Genomic DNA, 15,285 nt, shown 5'->3' with positions numbered 1-15,285 from the left:
TGGGTGCTGTATGGGAAGGCAGGGGGCCTTGGCAGTGAGTCGGGGGGGCAGGCCCACTGTAGCGACGGGCCTGCTTTGAACAAATAAGACTCTTGAGCTGCGGTGGCTCAAGTGGTTAAGATGCTGAACTGCAGGCTGTGGAAGCTCGGTAGTTCAGCAGTTCAAGACCCGAGTGTGCTGCATGATGGAGTGAGCTCCCGTCTCTAGTTGCAGCTCCTGCCAACCTAGCAGTTCGAAAGCAAGAAATTGCAAGTAGATAAATAGGTACCACTTCAAGTGGGAAGGTAACAGCGTTCCGTGCGCCTTGGTGTTTAGTCATGCCGGCCACATGACCACGGAAAAGTCTTCGGACAGCGCTGGCTCTTCAGCTTTGAAACGGAGATGAGCACCGCAACCCTAGATTCGGATTCGACTGGCTTTCGAGCAAGGGAAACCTTTACCTTTACTTTTTTAGGGTCTTCTAATTGAACACATTTCTTAGATGCCGTTAAAACTCTGTTGATGGTTTGGCTGCCCTGGACTCAAAACTCATACGGCTGTCCCTCTGAAATCGTTAACATCAGTATAAAAATCGCACAAAGTACGTACACAGTATTTTTAAAAATCTGCAAAGCCAACCGTGAAAAGCAGAAAACAGAAACTGCTGAGGAAAAACTACACATGGATACAGAAAGAGAACAATATGGGGAACTGTTGCGCAACCCTCCGCACCCATCTCCAAGACACGGGCTTGTCAGACCAGCCATCAATCACGAGCCGGCCAGCCACAGGAGGAAGGTAGATTCCTGCAGAATTCATTGTAAGCCTCCCTTCTGGGTAACCAAAGCACACCTGCGATCTCTCAGATTTCTGGCACCGTGTCAGCTCATCTTCTCTGTCTGAACATCCAGCCGCACACTGGGAGCGTTATCCGTCCTGGCTTGTTGAGTGGTGCTGTGGCAGGAATCCAAGCCTGGCTCGATAATGAAGGGCACTTTTGTTCCTTTCCTTTCAGGCCAAAAAGAAACTGGGAGCGTTATCCGTCCTGGCTTGTTGAGTGGTGCTGTGGCAGGAATCCAAGCCTGGCTCGATAATGAAGGGCACTTTTGTTCCTTTCCTCTCAGGCCAAAAAGAAGCCACTCTTGATCCATAAAGGGCTTTTGGCATGAACAGCGAAGGCAGGGGCACAATCAGACTTTAGCTAAAGGATCTCTGGCCGGACTAATCTCTCCCCAGACTCACCTGCAAGGACAAAAGAGAGGAGGGAAGAACTCCCTGGAGGATGGTAAATTCTATGGGCATATTCTGAACAAGGGCAAAATTCTCCCTCAGAACTGACTTTGTCCCATAGGTGGTCAAAGTTGCCTGTCCTTCTTCTGAATTGACTTCATACCATTGCCAAGTCTGGTGATGTCCTGGCATGGCAATCACCTATTCAGGTGTGCTTACAGTATTGCATAGCACAATCAGTCTACATTGTCTGCTAGCGATTGCCGTCAGTGAAGTGCCTCCAGTGTGCTGGATCTGGTCCCTGATAGCATTTTGCATTATGTCTTCATAGTTATTTGCACCAGATTTTATTAGCTGTGAGCACCTTTGGGAGGGGATCCCAGTGTCATCTAAAGAGGGAGAGGAGGCTGGGTGGAAGTCATAAAACATTTGCAATAGTACTGCCATGGGAATGAGCCTTCCTTCAGGCAGGGGAGACCACTGTTTATAATAAAGTGGCCAAGCGAGAGCCAGAAATCCTGGGCACAAATTGTGGCTCCAGTCCCATCCCGGTCATTCAACGTCAGTCTTCATTGAACTATCAATTGTCTGGACCCAAAAAGATGGACTACCTTCTGGGGTATGTGCAATAGGGCTGATTGATCACTTTTCAGTCCAGCTCACTTCCACCGCCAGTTTTTCTTTTTGATTTATTAATATATAATTTATTTAACAGTGATTAGGTGGTTCTGACGGCCTTTTCTCAACGTTTCTTCTTTCTCTTTGCTACACTCTTGCTGGGAGTCCTGTTTCTTTGCTCAAAAACAAGTCCAGCTTGCCACCTACTGGTGCATAACGCTACAGAGCTAGAACTTCTGGCTGCCAGACATTCTTAGGCTCTCCTGGCTATATTTCACACAATCTATAGAAAAGGGTGTTATTGTTGCTCTGGAACTGTTACCCCTTAGTCATTGAACTTTGTATCTTTGATAGGAGATGTGACAAAGACTTTGGTCGAAACGGACAGTTAAAATCTCGAGCAAGTTCGTCTCGTTCGTGCTGGGACTTCGGTCTCCGGATGTTCAGCTATTGAAACAAAAGAACATATATTAAATCATTATTGTTATGCATAAGAATCTGAACTTGTACAGCAACTTTTTGTCTTGTATATTTCACACAATGCCATACGTTAATTAATTACAAATCAGGAATAGGGTATTCAGGTTTTTGCTCTCAGGTCCGTGCAGCAGAGACAGGTGTGTGCAAAACCGCGTCCATTTATTAGCAAGGAGATCCAGAGACATGAGCAACCGGTTTCAGCTTTTCAAGAGACCGTTTGTCAGTTTGGTGGATTTATTCACAGCTGTTCAGCTGGTTGCTTCGGCACAGGGCTTCCTAACAGTGCAAAGCTCAATTGGCTTTTCGTGCATGTGCATTTTCATGCATCTGGATGGAGTTCTCTTTCCCCCAGTCCTTGCTGCACTGCTCACTGAGCAACTGTTTAAACAGTCGGTTAAATCAGTAAATCAGTCATAAATAGACACGGTGCTTAAATCCTTCCAGTCAGTGTGTAAGTAGACCTTAGCAATGTTAATGGCTTCCACTCTGAAAACATCCGTGCGAAATTTGCAGTGGCCCTAACGTACAGTGTTTTTGAACGTTCTGCTGAACTGAATTTGTTCATATACTACACCCCTCGCTGGTCGCAGCATTTCTCCACTGTTATCCGCAATCACAGGAATACGACCAGTCGACCCTTACGCAGAACAACCTCAGCTGAGGAAATTTAGCATGTGAATCCCTGGCTAAGTCATGTCACAGATGTTCAATATTTCAACTCTGGCTCATTGGACGATGCAAAATAGTCGCTAGCCAGATGTGGGCTCTGCATCTATAAATCACAACAGCAGAGTCCTTGCCTGTAAAATTAAAAAGTTGCTCAAACATGCCATCTGGTGGTTAATCCATACGCCGGTATTCTACGCCTTTGAATTATTTTTTTTCTTAACACCAGAAGCTCAGTTCGGACACTTGGTCACCCCCCACCCCTGGCTTCACCTGTAAAACCATGAGACGATGCTTGTGCATACATAACCTGCTGGAGTTCATAGATGGGAATGGGTGTCTCCCTGTAGGTTCTTCAGATGCCGATGCCATCGTTTGCAGCATGGATTCAACCGGTTTTCAGGCAAGGGTAGCAAGACTCCGACCCAGGTCTTAAACTACTCCCACGCACAAGTCAGTGTGATGTAGCAATTAGAGTATGATCTAGATCTGGGGGGAAAGAGCAGGTAGAGAAAGAGGTACTTTTCTCCCTTTCTCACAATACAAGAACTCGTGGGCACTCCATGAAATTGCTGAGCGGTCGGGTTAGAATGGATAAAAGGAAGTACTTCTTCACCCAAAGAGTGATTAACACTTGGAATTCACTGCCACAGGAAGTGGTGGGTGCTACAAGCATGGACGGCTTCAAAAGGGAATTAGATAAAGCATATGGAGCAGAGGTCCATCAGTGGCTATTAGCCACAAGGTATAGATAGGGGCTCTGGGGCAAGTGATGCTCTGTCTTCTTGGTGCTGGGGGGGGTCAACAGTGGGAGGGCTTCTAATGTCCTGGCCTCACTGGTGGACCTCCTGATGGCACCTGGTATTTCTGGCCACTGTGTGATACAGAGTGTTGGACTGGATGGGCCTTTGGCCTGATCCAACATTGGCATCTCTTACGTTCTTATGTTCTTATGTATCTCCCTGTAGGTTCTTCAGATGCTTATGCCATAGTTTGCAGCATGGATTCAACCCGTTTTCAGGCAAGGGTAGCAAGACTCCGACCCAGGTCTTAAACTACTCCCACGCACAAGTCAGTGTGATGTAGCAATTAGAGTATGATCTAGATCTGGGCCACGACTATGGGGAGGGTTAACCTTTCTCCCACAGCTCCCAGGCTGTTAGTAGAGTTGTCAACTCTCTGGAGGGAAAACAAATGTCCTGTCCCTTTCCTAGATGATTAATGGGTTGTTATTTACTGGGTGATGTGATTTACCTCCATGCTACCAAAAGCTGCCCACTTTCACACATTAAGCCTCAGTTAAAAAGACAGGACATTTTCCCCCAGGTAATGGCAACCCTAGCTATGGTAGGGAAAAAGACAGGTTTCATAAAACTACCTGTCCTTTCCCCAGTGCTGGAGTGTGTGTGATTTCTACAGGGGAAACAGTGTGGGTTCAGCTCCTATCCCCCTTTCCCTTCTTTTGAAAGGGACCAGGAACTGTCTTCTCATCCACTGAGATCATTTTCTGAAGCTCTGCTTTGGGGGGCCCCTCCCAAGAGAGTTGATATAGGTAGTAACTGGGGGAAGGGCCTTTTCCATGGTGGCTCCATGACTGTGGAATAGTCTCTTTTTAGAGGATCACCTGCTACCCTCAGTGCAGTCATTCAGACACCAGGTGACGGTGCTGTGTAGTGGTTAAAGTGTCAGACTAGGGCTGTGATCACACACAAGAAATAATCCACTTTCAATGCACTTTCCAATTGGATTTTTACTGTGTGAACTGACAAAATCCAATTCGAAAGTGCACTGAATGTGGATTGAAAGTGGATTATTTCTTGTGTGTGATCACAGCCCAGCATTTGGGAGGCTTGGATTAAAATCTCTGGACTACAGACTTGCTGGGTGACCCTGAATTAGTCATACCCTCTCAGTCTAACCTCCCTCACAGGATTGTTGTGAAGATAAAATGTGTAAGGAGGGCCCACCCTGAAGCCAGGATAAAAATGTATTAGCCAGAAGATATAGTTGGCTTCAGAAGGCTTTTTATTACATTGTTGTTCCTGGTCATTAAATCACTGGATTATTCTGCTTTTATTCTATTTTTAAACACTTTTTTATGCTGCTTTCTTCCCCCAGTACATAATTTGCTTGACTTTATTTTTTTGCTGGCATTTCTTCCCCCTGGCCTGGACAGCTTGCAATCTGTTGTTTTTAATGAACTGGTATATTTTGTTGATACCGTGAATCACCTTGCGCATAATCTGGACAGGCAAGGTATAAATATATTAGAAAAAAATGAGTGTGTAAAATAATGAAGTGTCAAGTAGGTCTGGGCATGAACTTAACCACAAAGCAAAATCCATCACAAATCTTGTCCTGTTTGTGGTTCATGAACTGAAATTTGTGATGGGTCTATCATTGCCAACTTCCACAAACTTTTAAAGCTGTTAGTGACAGTTCATGACAGTTCATCATGGATAGAGCAGAAAACAGGGGTTTAAAGGAACTGCGCGTCACTTTAAACCCATGCCTTCTGTTCCCTACAGAAGCCTCAAGAACAGCTGAGCAACAGGGAGCAGCCTGCTCCCCATTGTTCAGCTGTTTTCCACGCTTTCTGCAAACCCCATTTGAAGGGACTCTGGTCCCTTTCAATGGGGTTTGCGAGGCCACAAACCGCAAACCAGTTTGGTATGCAAACGAACCTCCTAGTTGAGTTCGTGGTTTGGTTCATGGTTCAGCCACGAACCACAAACCAACACAAACCACATTTTTCCCGTTCATGCCCATCCCTAGTGTCAAGATCCTGAGAAAATTCACAAACCACAAACCAACACAAACCACATTTTTCCAGTTCATGCCCATCCCTAGTGTCAAGATCCTGAGAAAATTCAGATGAGTGCTCCATGTGCACGGAAGAGGAGAAGTCAGCTTTTATAGGCTGAGTTTGGATGGGTGTTTTTTTGTCAAGCCGTAGAACGTACACTATGCCGAAGGGCAGTCTATTCCATATCTGAGTAGACAATATTGACTGATTCGGTATAAGGCAGCTCTGTGCACTCAACACATGCAATGCCTGAAGTAAAATGTAAATTGCCTTCAAAACAAGTCAGGACAATAGGCATTGTTACCTCAGTCAGTCTTAGCAGGTCTGCTTTGAAGACCCTGCAGAGAAATGAAGTGGCAAAGACTTGAAATGGCACAACGGTCTGCACCACTTCAGATTGTAGCTGGAGGCGTCATATCTCAGGATGTTCCCCCTTTTTAAAAAACGGCCTGCAATAGAGAATCCATAGATCCTGAGAATATTCAGGTGAGTACCAGGAAGAGGAGGAGACATTTCTAGGCTGAGTCGGAATGGTTTCCTTGTCAAGCTGTAGAATGTACAATATGCCAAAGGGTAGGCTATTAGATATTAAAGAATCAGTTCACAACACACAACTATGTATTATAAGAATAAGAATATAAGAGAAGCCATGTTGGATCAGGCCAATGGCCCATCCAGTCCAACACTCTGTATCACACAGTGGCAAAAAGTACCAGAGGCCATCAGGAGGTCAACCAGCAGGGACAGAACTCCAGAAGCCCTGCATGCCAAGCAGATGCTCTACCACTGAGCCACAGCCCCTCTTCCATGGCTCTCCAGGGTTGCCCATCATCAAGTTGCCCAAGATGTAACTGACAACAAAGAGCGGGAGATGAACTAACATGGCTCAGTAGCTCAGTGGTAGAGCATCTGCTTGGCATGCAGAAGGCAATAGGTTCAATCCACAGCACCTCCAGTTAATAAGACCAGGCAAAAGGTGAGGTGAAAGGCCTTCACCTGGGACCCTGGAGACCCTCTGCCAATCTGAGTAGACAGTATTAGACTGATTCAGTATAAGGTAGCATTGTGTGTTCAGTGTATGCAATGCCGAAGTAATATGTAAATCGCCTTCAAAACAAGTCAGGACAATAGGCATTGTTACCTCAGTCAGTCTTAATGGGTCTGCTCTGAAGACCCTGCGGAGAAATGAAGTGGCAAAGGCTAAAACGGTCTGCGCCACTTCAGATTGTAGGTGGAAGGGTCATATCTCGGGATGTTCCCCTTTTTTTAAAAAAACTCCCCTTTGAAAAAAAATATCCATAGATGGTAGACCTTTTCCCCTGTGTTGCAGTTTTCTGTTTTGTGTGGAAGTTTTTTAAAACAACAGCAAAAGAATGCAAAAGAAGGTTCAAAACTGGAATCCATCCACAGCAGTCGAAAATGGTAAAGTCCCTTCTGCCACCACAGGGCTGGGCCGCAGTCTCCTGCATGTATGAACTAGCTTGTTGCTCAAATAAGTGGCCCTTCTCCATGGTCAGCTCTCCAGGATAATTGTGAAAGCGCCACACACACACACACATACACGGTGTCACATTAGTTCAGCCTTCTTTGCACATTCAGTGAACACACAAAGTTCACTACCTGCTGCAACCTCTATGTCAGCTAAATGTATACATACTGTCAGGGATGGTCACAGAGGTTCGTAGGCCCTCAACTATAGCAGGTCAGTACCTCTGTTTACCATGTAAAAGGGGGAAGGTGTCAAAACTGAATACGACTCTTTCAGGAAAAGATGAAACAATTTTTCAAAATAGGTGGCAGAAAGTTTATAACTGGGTGGGAAAAAACTGTTAGAAAATCCACCATTTGTACTTCCAACAAATGTATATGTATTACTCTGTTCGTTATTTTATGTAATAGAAAACGTACAAATAAACTTATTAAAAAAATAAATAAAAGGGGGGGTCTGTTATTTACCAATTAAAAACACAGATACTGCAGATCTGGTCATTACTCCCAACTTACCATGCATCTAAAAGGGTGTGTGTGTCTGTTATCTAACAATTAAAAATACAGACACTGAAACCTTGTTTACAACTCTGAAAGGCTCTTCCCAAGGCCGCTCATGACCCACATTCTAAACAGACCTTATGCAAGTTCCCAATCGCCACTGAACTCAACTGGGTTTTGGGTCAGCTGACTTCGTTTTGGCACTGGGGTGAAATAGAGATGGAGGCTGGGCTGTGTTATGTTCGACATCCTTGTGCCAAGATGACCAGGAAAGAATCGCCAGAGTAACTCTTATGAACAAAGAACAAAAGCATAAACTCATTCCCCAAGTCCGAGTTCCGGTTTGAGCAGCTAATGTTCCCCAGCTCACCCGGATTCTGTTCTCTCCACGGGGACAAATATTACCACCCATGCAAAGCAGAGAAGGACAGAGGCCCACAAGGGAACTGACGGAGCACGTAAGGACAAGCTGCCAACAGTTCTTGGCAGCCCAAAACATTGGTGAATTTGTTCCCAGGAAAAGCGATCGCGTGAGGGGGGAAGGCCTTGCACCTTGTCCGTGGACGGGTGGCTTGGTCGGCAGAAGATCAAAGATCAGAACGCTTCGCTCGGAAAATTAACTAAGATGTTTACCGAGAGAGAACCAGGATGGGCCCGCTTGTAGGGACACACACACTGTTACCCAGGGCTCATTTCGTAGAAAAAGAGGTGCAGGGGGCTCATTAGCATAACTCATTTGCATATGCCACGCACCCTGACATCACCGGAAGTGTGTCAGAAGGCAACACCCACCACTCAGGCTCCACTGGACTGTTTTGGCTTGCTTGCTATGGGGGGGGGGCGTGGCGCGTGCCCTTGCAGAGGAGGGAGAGCTTGTACCTGAATAAAACTTGGTCTTAAAGGTGCCACTGGACTGTTTTGGGCTGGGGGGGTTCTGCAACTTACCTGGCTGCGTCTTGCTCTGAATGAGGGCTGCTGGGAGCAGGGGGTGGGGCTTGTTGCATGTGCCCGCCCTCTGGGCTCATTACTGCCGGAGCTCTGCTCCTGTGCGCTCCTGCAGGAAATGACCCCTGCTGTTACCCAGTCAGTGGCCATGTTATGGAGGATCACAGGACTGTATGATTGAGGAAGGTTTAAGGGTATTCCATACTCTGATAGATTCGGCAGATGTGGTTCTAACAGAAGTGACTCTGTAGATCCTATTCTTTTAGTTTGCCCTGAATTTTCAGATTTGAGAGCCGAACTGATTTTTCCTTTGCTTACTCAGGACACTCTCTCTCTCTCTCTCTCTCGCTCTCTCTCTCTCTCTCTCTCACCTAAGTCTTCTTGATTACTGACAGGTGAGGTGGCAAGTGGCTCAAATTTTTGGCAGCTGTAACTCAGATAGTAGAACAGTGCTTTTGTATTTGTGGCTCTTCTGTTATTGAGGATCTTCTCCATTATATCCTTGAATGCTCAATGTATACCCAACCTAGGTTAAAATTTCTTTCTGGTATTTTATCAGACTTAAGCTTTTATTCAGACTCTGAGAAGACTGTATTTTTGTTAGCTGATTCCAATGCCAAGATATCCTGTAGAATGGCTCTATTTGCCTTGGCTGCAAAGAAAATACGGGCCAACGCTGTTCTTATGGGAACTAGTTAATATTGATCTTAGTGGGTACGTTTTGATTCAATTAATTGCTTATAACTTTGGTTTTATGGTTTTATAATATCTTAGATTTTACTCAATTTTATACCATTATTCATGTTTACAGTATTCCTCTCTGCTGTTATCTTTGGCTTGTAATGGCCTATGGCTAAAATACAATAAATTGTAATTTTCTTCTCTCAAACTCAGATAGTAAACTTTAGGCTTCCCTTTTAAGTGTGTGATCAGGGGCGTATGAAGACTCACTGGTGCCCTAAGCACTGACCAATCTTGGTGCCCCCCTCCTTTCCACACTGACCCCCAGTCCATTTTAGTCGTTGACCTTTCTGACCAGATAGACAATGCAGGTTGCAGCAATACAAGAATGTATAGCAATACAAAAATTTATTCATATGATAACACAATATACTGTACAAACTAAGCTTTTCACCCTTTTCTGAACTTTGTGGTGCCCCCTTTGGCCCTGGTGCCCTAATCATGTGCTTAGTCTGCTTAATGGTTAATCTGCCCCTGTGTGTGATGGCTTGGTGTTTATGACTTTTGTGGTGAAAGCAGGAAAGAAGAAGAAGTTGACGGCCACATATGCACGCTGAAGAGCGTGAGGGAGATCCTTTCCGAACGCACGCATCTTCCCTCCTGGCTCGGGGCTCACAGGGCATGTGAGAACCCTCCTGAGCTTCAGAATGGCTCAAAAGCAGCAACGCAGTTCCCCTCAGGACTCTCAACCCGCCGGAGTTCAATCTGATCAGATACAGCTCCTTTTGAATGCGTGCAGAGAAGCAAAAAAGTTTGCGTACTGCCCTTACAGCCACTTCCCAGTGGGGGCTGCACTCCTGACTTTGGACGGCAAGATTTTCTCCGGTAAGTGAAGGTGTAGTCTAGCCTTCCCCACTACCCCAGACCTGGCTCTCACCCGTAGGGCTACCAGCTCTGGCTTGGGACGTTCCTGGAGGTTTGGGGGAGGAGCCTGGAGAGGGCGGAGTTTGCAGAGGGGAGGGGCCTCAACCGGGATGTCATGCCATAGCGTTCGCGCTCCAAAGTTGCCATTTTCTCCATGGGATCTGGGCTATGTAGTCTGGAGACCCGTTGTGATTCCAGGAGATCTCCAGGCACCACCTGGAGGTTGGCAGCTCTAGAAAGGAGGGTCGAGGAGGATCTGCAGGTTCTCCACTTAATGCCCCCCTGTCCCTACATAAAGATTAAGTTCCCAAAAAAGTATTGTACTGGACAACATGTGCTTCCTGAGAAAAAGTCAACCCTCACACGGAAAAGGTTCCCAGAGGCACTTCCTTCTCCGTGTAAGGAATGAGTCTGGCTTGGGAGGCTCTTAGGACTTCGGCCTAGTGAGCCGTAGCTGTGAGTGAGCCTCACGCTCACAGCGTTAGAACATAAGAACATAAGAGACGCCAATGTTGGATCAGGCCAAAGGCCCATCCAGTCCAACACTCTGTGTCTCACAGTGGCCAGAAATACCAGTGCCATCAGGAGGTCCACCAGTGGGGCCAGGACATTAGAAGCCCTCCCACTGTTTGCTCCATATGCTTATCTAATTCCCTTTTGAAGCCGTCCATGCTTGTAGCTTCCACCACTTCCTGTGGCAGTGAATTCCAAGTGTTAATCACTCTTTGGGTGAAGAAGTACTTCCTTTTATCCGTTCTAACCCGACCGCTCAGCAATTTCATGGAGTGCCCACGAGTTCTTGTATTGTGAAAAAGGGAGAAAAGTACCTCTTTCTCTACCTGCTCTTTCCCATGCATAATCTTATAAACCTTGATCATGTCACCCCTCAGTCATCGTTTTGTTAGCACTTAGATTTTTGCTTCTCTTGTTGGGTCCCCTCCTCTCCCCGCTCCTGCCTTAACTAATTCAAAACAAATGAATGAATGAATATACTAGTTGGATTTGATGAATGTGACTATGAGATATGACTGGAGTGTTTGCCAAGGGGATTAACATTTCAACGCTACCCACTTTGACAGAGGTAATGTAATATGCATGGTTCGTTGGGGTTGACGGCATTTGAATTGCTTCTAGTAAACTGAATACTGAAAAAAGAATTCACAAGTTGGTGAAGAACTTTTTCCCCCCAGCCTCCAGGTGGGGCCTGGAGATCTCCTGCTTTTACAACTGATCTCCAGCGGACAGAGATCAGCTCCCCTGGAGAAAATGGCTACTTTGAAGGGTGGACTCTGTGGTACTGTACCATGCTGAGGCCCCTCCCCTCCCCAAACCCCGCCCTCTCCTGGATCCACCCCCAAAGCCTCCAGGTATTTTCCAGGCCAGACCTGGCAACCCTAAATAAATAATAAATATAAATATCGCCAGACTCCAGGTTCGGAAAATACCTGGAGAGTTGGGAGGGCTGCCTGAGAGGGCGGGGCTTGAGGAGGGGAGGGACCTCCACAGGGTATAATGCCCTAGAGTCCACCCTCCAGAACAGCTGTTTTCTCCAGGGGAGCTGATCTCTGCCATCTAGGGATCCATTGTAATTCTGGAAGACCTTCCAGCCCCACCTGAAGGTTGACCACCCTCTACGGTACCTCCCCAGCAGGGCTGGCTCCAGCCTATTTTGCACCCTAGGCGAGGATCCCTTCTGCCCCCCCCCATGCGCCCCCCAATTTTCAAAAATAAATGCATTTTAGGAAGAATGAAAAACACAAATAATCAAGAAACTCCCAGAGTACGGGGCCGGGTGCAGTTTGGTGCCCCTAAGGGCCCTCCCACTCTAGGTGATCGCCTAGTTCACCTAGTGAGTGAGCCGGCCCTGCTCCCCAGAGTTATGGCGTTCTCTTATTTTTTTAAAATCAGATTCTATTCTTTCTACTTTGTTTCTTCCCATTGGCAAAGATGGCCACAGCTTCGTAAAAACATAAAATGCTTTCATCTTGGAGACACACCAAAGTCTGAATGTGAGCGCTTTTCCAGAGCATTATGAATGTAGCCTATGAGGGCTCAGCATTAAACCTTCAGAGGAATGTGTGTGTGTTTGTGTGTGTATGGGAGCGTGTAAATTCTAATATCTTAATGTAAGGACTTTGATTTATTGCCCAGTTAGTCCCAGTGAGATTTCAAACCCAGTTAACCTGACAACATTCCCTTCCTCACAGAAGCTGGCCTACAAACTCCTTTGTTCTGTGAGCAATGGAACATTCCATGACACCACAGTCGCTCGGTCAATCAGGGTCACTACTGTCAAAAGAGATAGGGATTCTAAGGTTTGGCTGGGTGAGAATGGACCCGAACACGATCTGTAATCTTTTCAGGCTGCAACGTTGAAAACGCAAGCTATCCCCTGGGTGTCTGTGCTGAACGTACAGCCATCCAGAAGGCAGTGTCAGAAGGATATACCAAATTTCAAGCCATGGCTATTACTAGGTAAGTATGCCCCCAATGGATAAGCCATTTATATGCTACCAAGGGAGCTCAGGGCCTTTCTCCTAGTTATTAAAACCCAGAGGAGGGACTAAGCATTACATCCGCAGGATATCATGCCATGAAGTCCACCCTCCAAGGCAGCCATTTTCTACAGGGGAACTGACCTTGGTGGTCTGGAGATGAACTGTAATAGTCAGAGGTCTCCAGGTGCCACCTGGAGGTTGGCAACCTTACTGCAAGGTAAGTTTCAAGAGACGGCATCTGGCAAAGAGTCACCCAGTGACGTTAAGGGCAGAATGGGGATTTGAACCCCACCCCCATCTGCAAGGGCCATGCCAAACACAGCTACCCATTATTGCAACAGCTGACAGGCGTAGCCTATAAAACACAACAGTGTCAAGAAAACAACAACTGCATCAGCAGGGGTGCGTGAAAATACACTGCACCACAACAGCAGCCGCAGGCAGAGGGGAAAGAGGGAGGAAGCACATCCTAGGGTTGCCAACTGCCAGGTACGGCCTGGAGATCTCCTGGAATTCAAACTGATCTCCAGATGATAGAAATCAGTTCCTCTGGAGCAAATGGCTGCTTTGGAGGGTGAACTCGATAAGATTATTCTCCATTGAGGTCTGCCCTTCCTAGACTCCACCGTCTAGAGCAGGGGTGTCAAACATGCAGCCTGGGGGCCAGATCAGGCCCCCGGAGGGCTTCTATCAGTCCCACAGTGGAACTGGCTGTCTTCTGCTTTCAGTTCTATTGCTTCTGCCTCATCGTAGGTTTGCAGCTTACAAATACGCACTTGAACAGCATACTCAAGATTGCAACAGCACAGACATTTTGATGCAATACTTCAGAGCAAGAGGTGACAGTTATCAGACACTGTTAGATAAGCAAAATATTGCAAGATAATGTTTTATGCATGTTTTTATTGTAAGTAAAAAAAAATTGTGTTTGTGTCCTTTATAAAGTTGATATCTCCGCTACCTGGCATTACATTTTATTCTGTCCCAACAGCAATATGCAAGAAGACTACACCATGCCCTGTGGGGCTTGCAGACAAGTGCTGAGAGAGGTAAATGGTTTTTCCTTTTCTTTTCAAAACCCAAGCAACAATACTTCTCTGACTGCTCTCGCAAAACTTGTATTGCAAACACTTAAAGTCCAATTTTTAGAAATTAAACACAAAAGACGGTGGTCGAATCTGCATTTGCATTTTAAATTAGTTTCATGCTGCTGTGACACCGTCTTTCTCTATGTTTGTTTGAATGTTGTTTGGAGAAGATTCTTTTAAAGCAGTGCAGAGGTGCCATGACAGTGGAGCCGCCCGGAAAAGACGATAAACATATGTGGACGATAAACATATGCTAGCACTCTTGAGGTGTGAAAATGACACCAAATGTAGACCGCTTTTTTTTAGACTGAGTCAAAAGCCTGGGATACTGGTGGGGAAGACAAATGCAGATTCAGCCAGTGTCACAGCAACACGAAACTGATTTAAAAATGCAAATGCAAATTCGACCAAATACCCCAGGTTAATGCCATACTGACTGCAGTGCAGAGTCACCCCTGAATGACCATAAAATGGCCATAAATCTATGCAGACAGCCACAATAAAACCAGAGATCAAACAAAGTGAAAGCAGCATGCAGTCTGGGTGCTGCTATAAAATTTGACAGTCAATCAAAGTGAAAGTGGCATGCAATGTAGATGGGAATTTCTGTTCCAGTGTGGGTTTGGTAAGACAGCGGAGCAAATGCTAAATGCAGATTCGGCTTTAGTGTCATCCGCGGTCTTAGCCACTTCACTGCTTACTCCCAACTCCAAATCATTAATGAACAAGTTAAAAAGCACTGGACCTAGTACTGAGCTCTGTGGTATACCTCACTGCTTACCACCTTCCACTGTGTAAACTACCCATTTATACTCATTATCTGTTTCCTGTTAATTAACCTGTTTCTAATCCACAAGAGGACTTGTCCTCTTATCCCATGACTGCTGAGTTTACTTGGGAGCCTTTGAGGACAAACTTTATCAAAAGCTTTCTGGAAGTCTAGGTAAACAACATCTATTGGGTCACCCTTGTCCACATGTTTATTCACCCCCTCTAAGAGCTCTAAAAGGTTAGGGAGACAAGATCTTCCCTTACAGAATCCATGCTGATTCTTCCGCAATAGCTTTTGTTCATCAATGTGCCTACTAATTCTATCTTTAATAACCAATTCCACCAGATCACCTGTTATCACACACACCATTGAAAGCACAAAACATCATGGAAATACAGCAAAATACTAAGATGCATCAGTCACTTACACTTGGCTATCCAAGCCTCGTCTTCTGATTGCATAATATAAAAATTTTGCAACAGCCTTCATTATTTCACAATTAGAATCAGAGGTCATTTGGGGGGGGGACGCGGGGGAACGCAGATCCCCCGGGTGAGGTGCAGGGGGCGGGGCACATGACAAAGCCCCGCCCCCTGCTTCCGGCCGCCC

At 46.0% G+C, this 15,285-nt stretch overlaps 1 protein-coding gene across 1 annotated transcript in view; it reads left to right on the top strand.

The window, feature by feature from the left end:
• The first annotated feature begins 8,196 nt into the window (after positions 1–8,196).
• CDA (cytidine deaminase) overlaps positions 8,197–15,285 on the top strand; it is an 11,689-nt gene continuing 4,600 nt past the window's right edge. The window contains exons 1-4 of the mRNA XM_015427982.1: positions 8,197–8,226; positions 9,974–10,279; positions 12,682–12,793; positions 13,808–13,865. Of these exons, the coding sequence (XP_015283468.1) occupies positions 10,102–10,279; positions 12,682–12,793; positions 13,808–13,865 (348 nt within the window). The 5' untranslated portion in view covers positions 8,197–8,226; positions 9,974–10,101. The remainder of the gene's footprint in view (positions 8,227–9,973; positions 10,280–12,681; positions 12,794–13,807; positions 13,866–15,285) is intronic.

The sequence above is a fragment of the Gekko japonicus genome, unplaced genomic scaffold (assembly GCF_001447785.1).
Source record: "Gekko japonicus isolate JY-2015 unplaced genomic scaffold, Gekko_japonicus_V1.1 scaffold435, whole genome shotgun sequence".
NCBI lineage: Eukaryota > Metazoa > Chordata > Lepidosauria > Squamata > Gekkonidae > Gekko > Gekko japonicus.
This window is presented reverse-complemented; position numbering and strand designations above follow the sequence as displayed.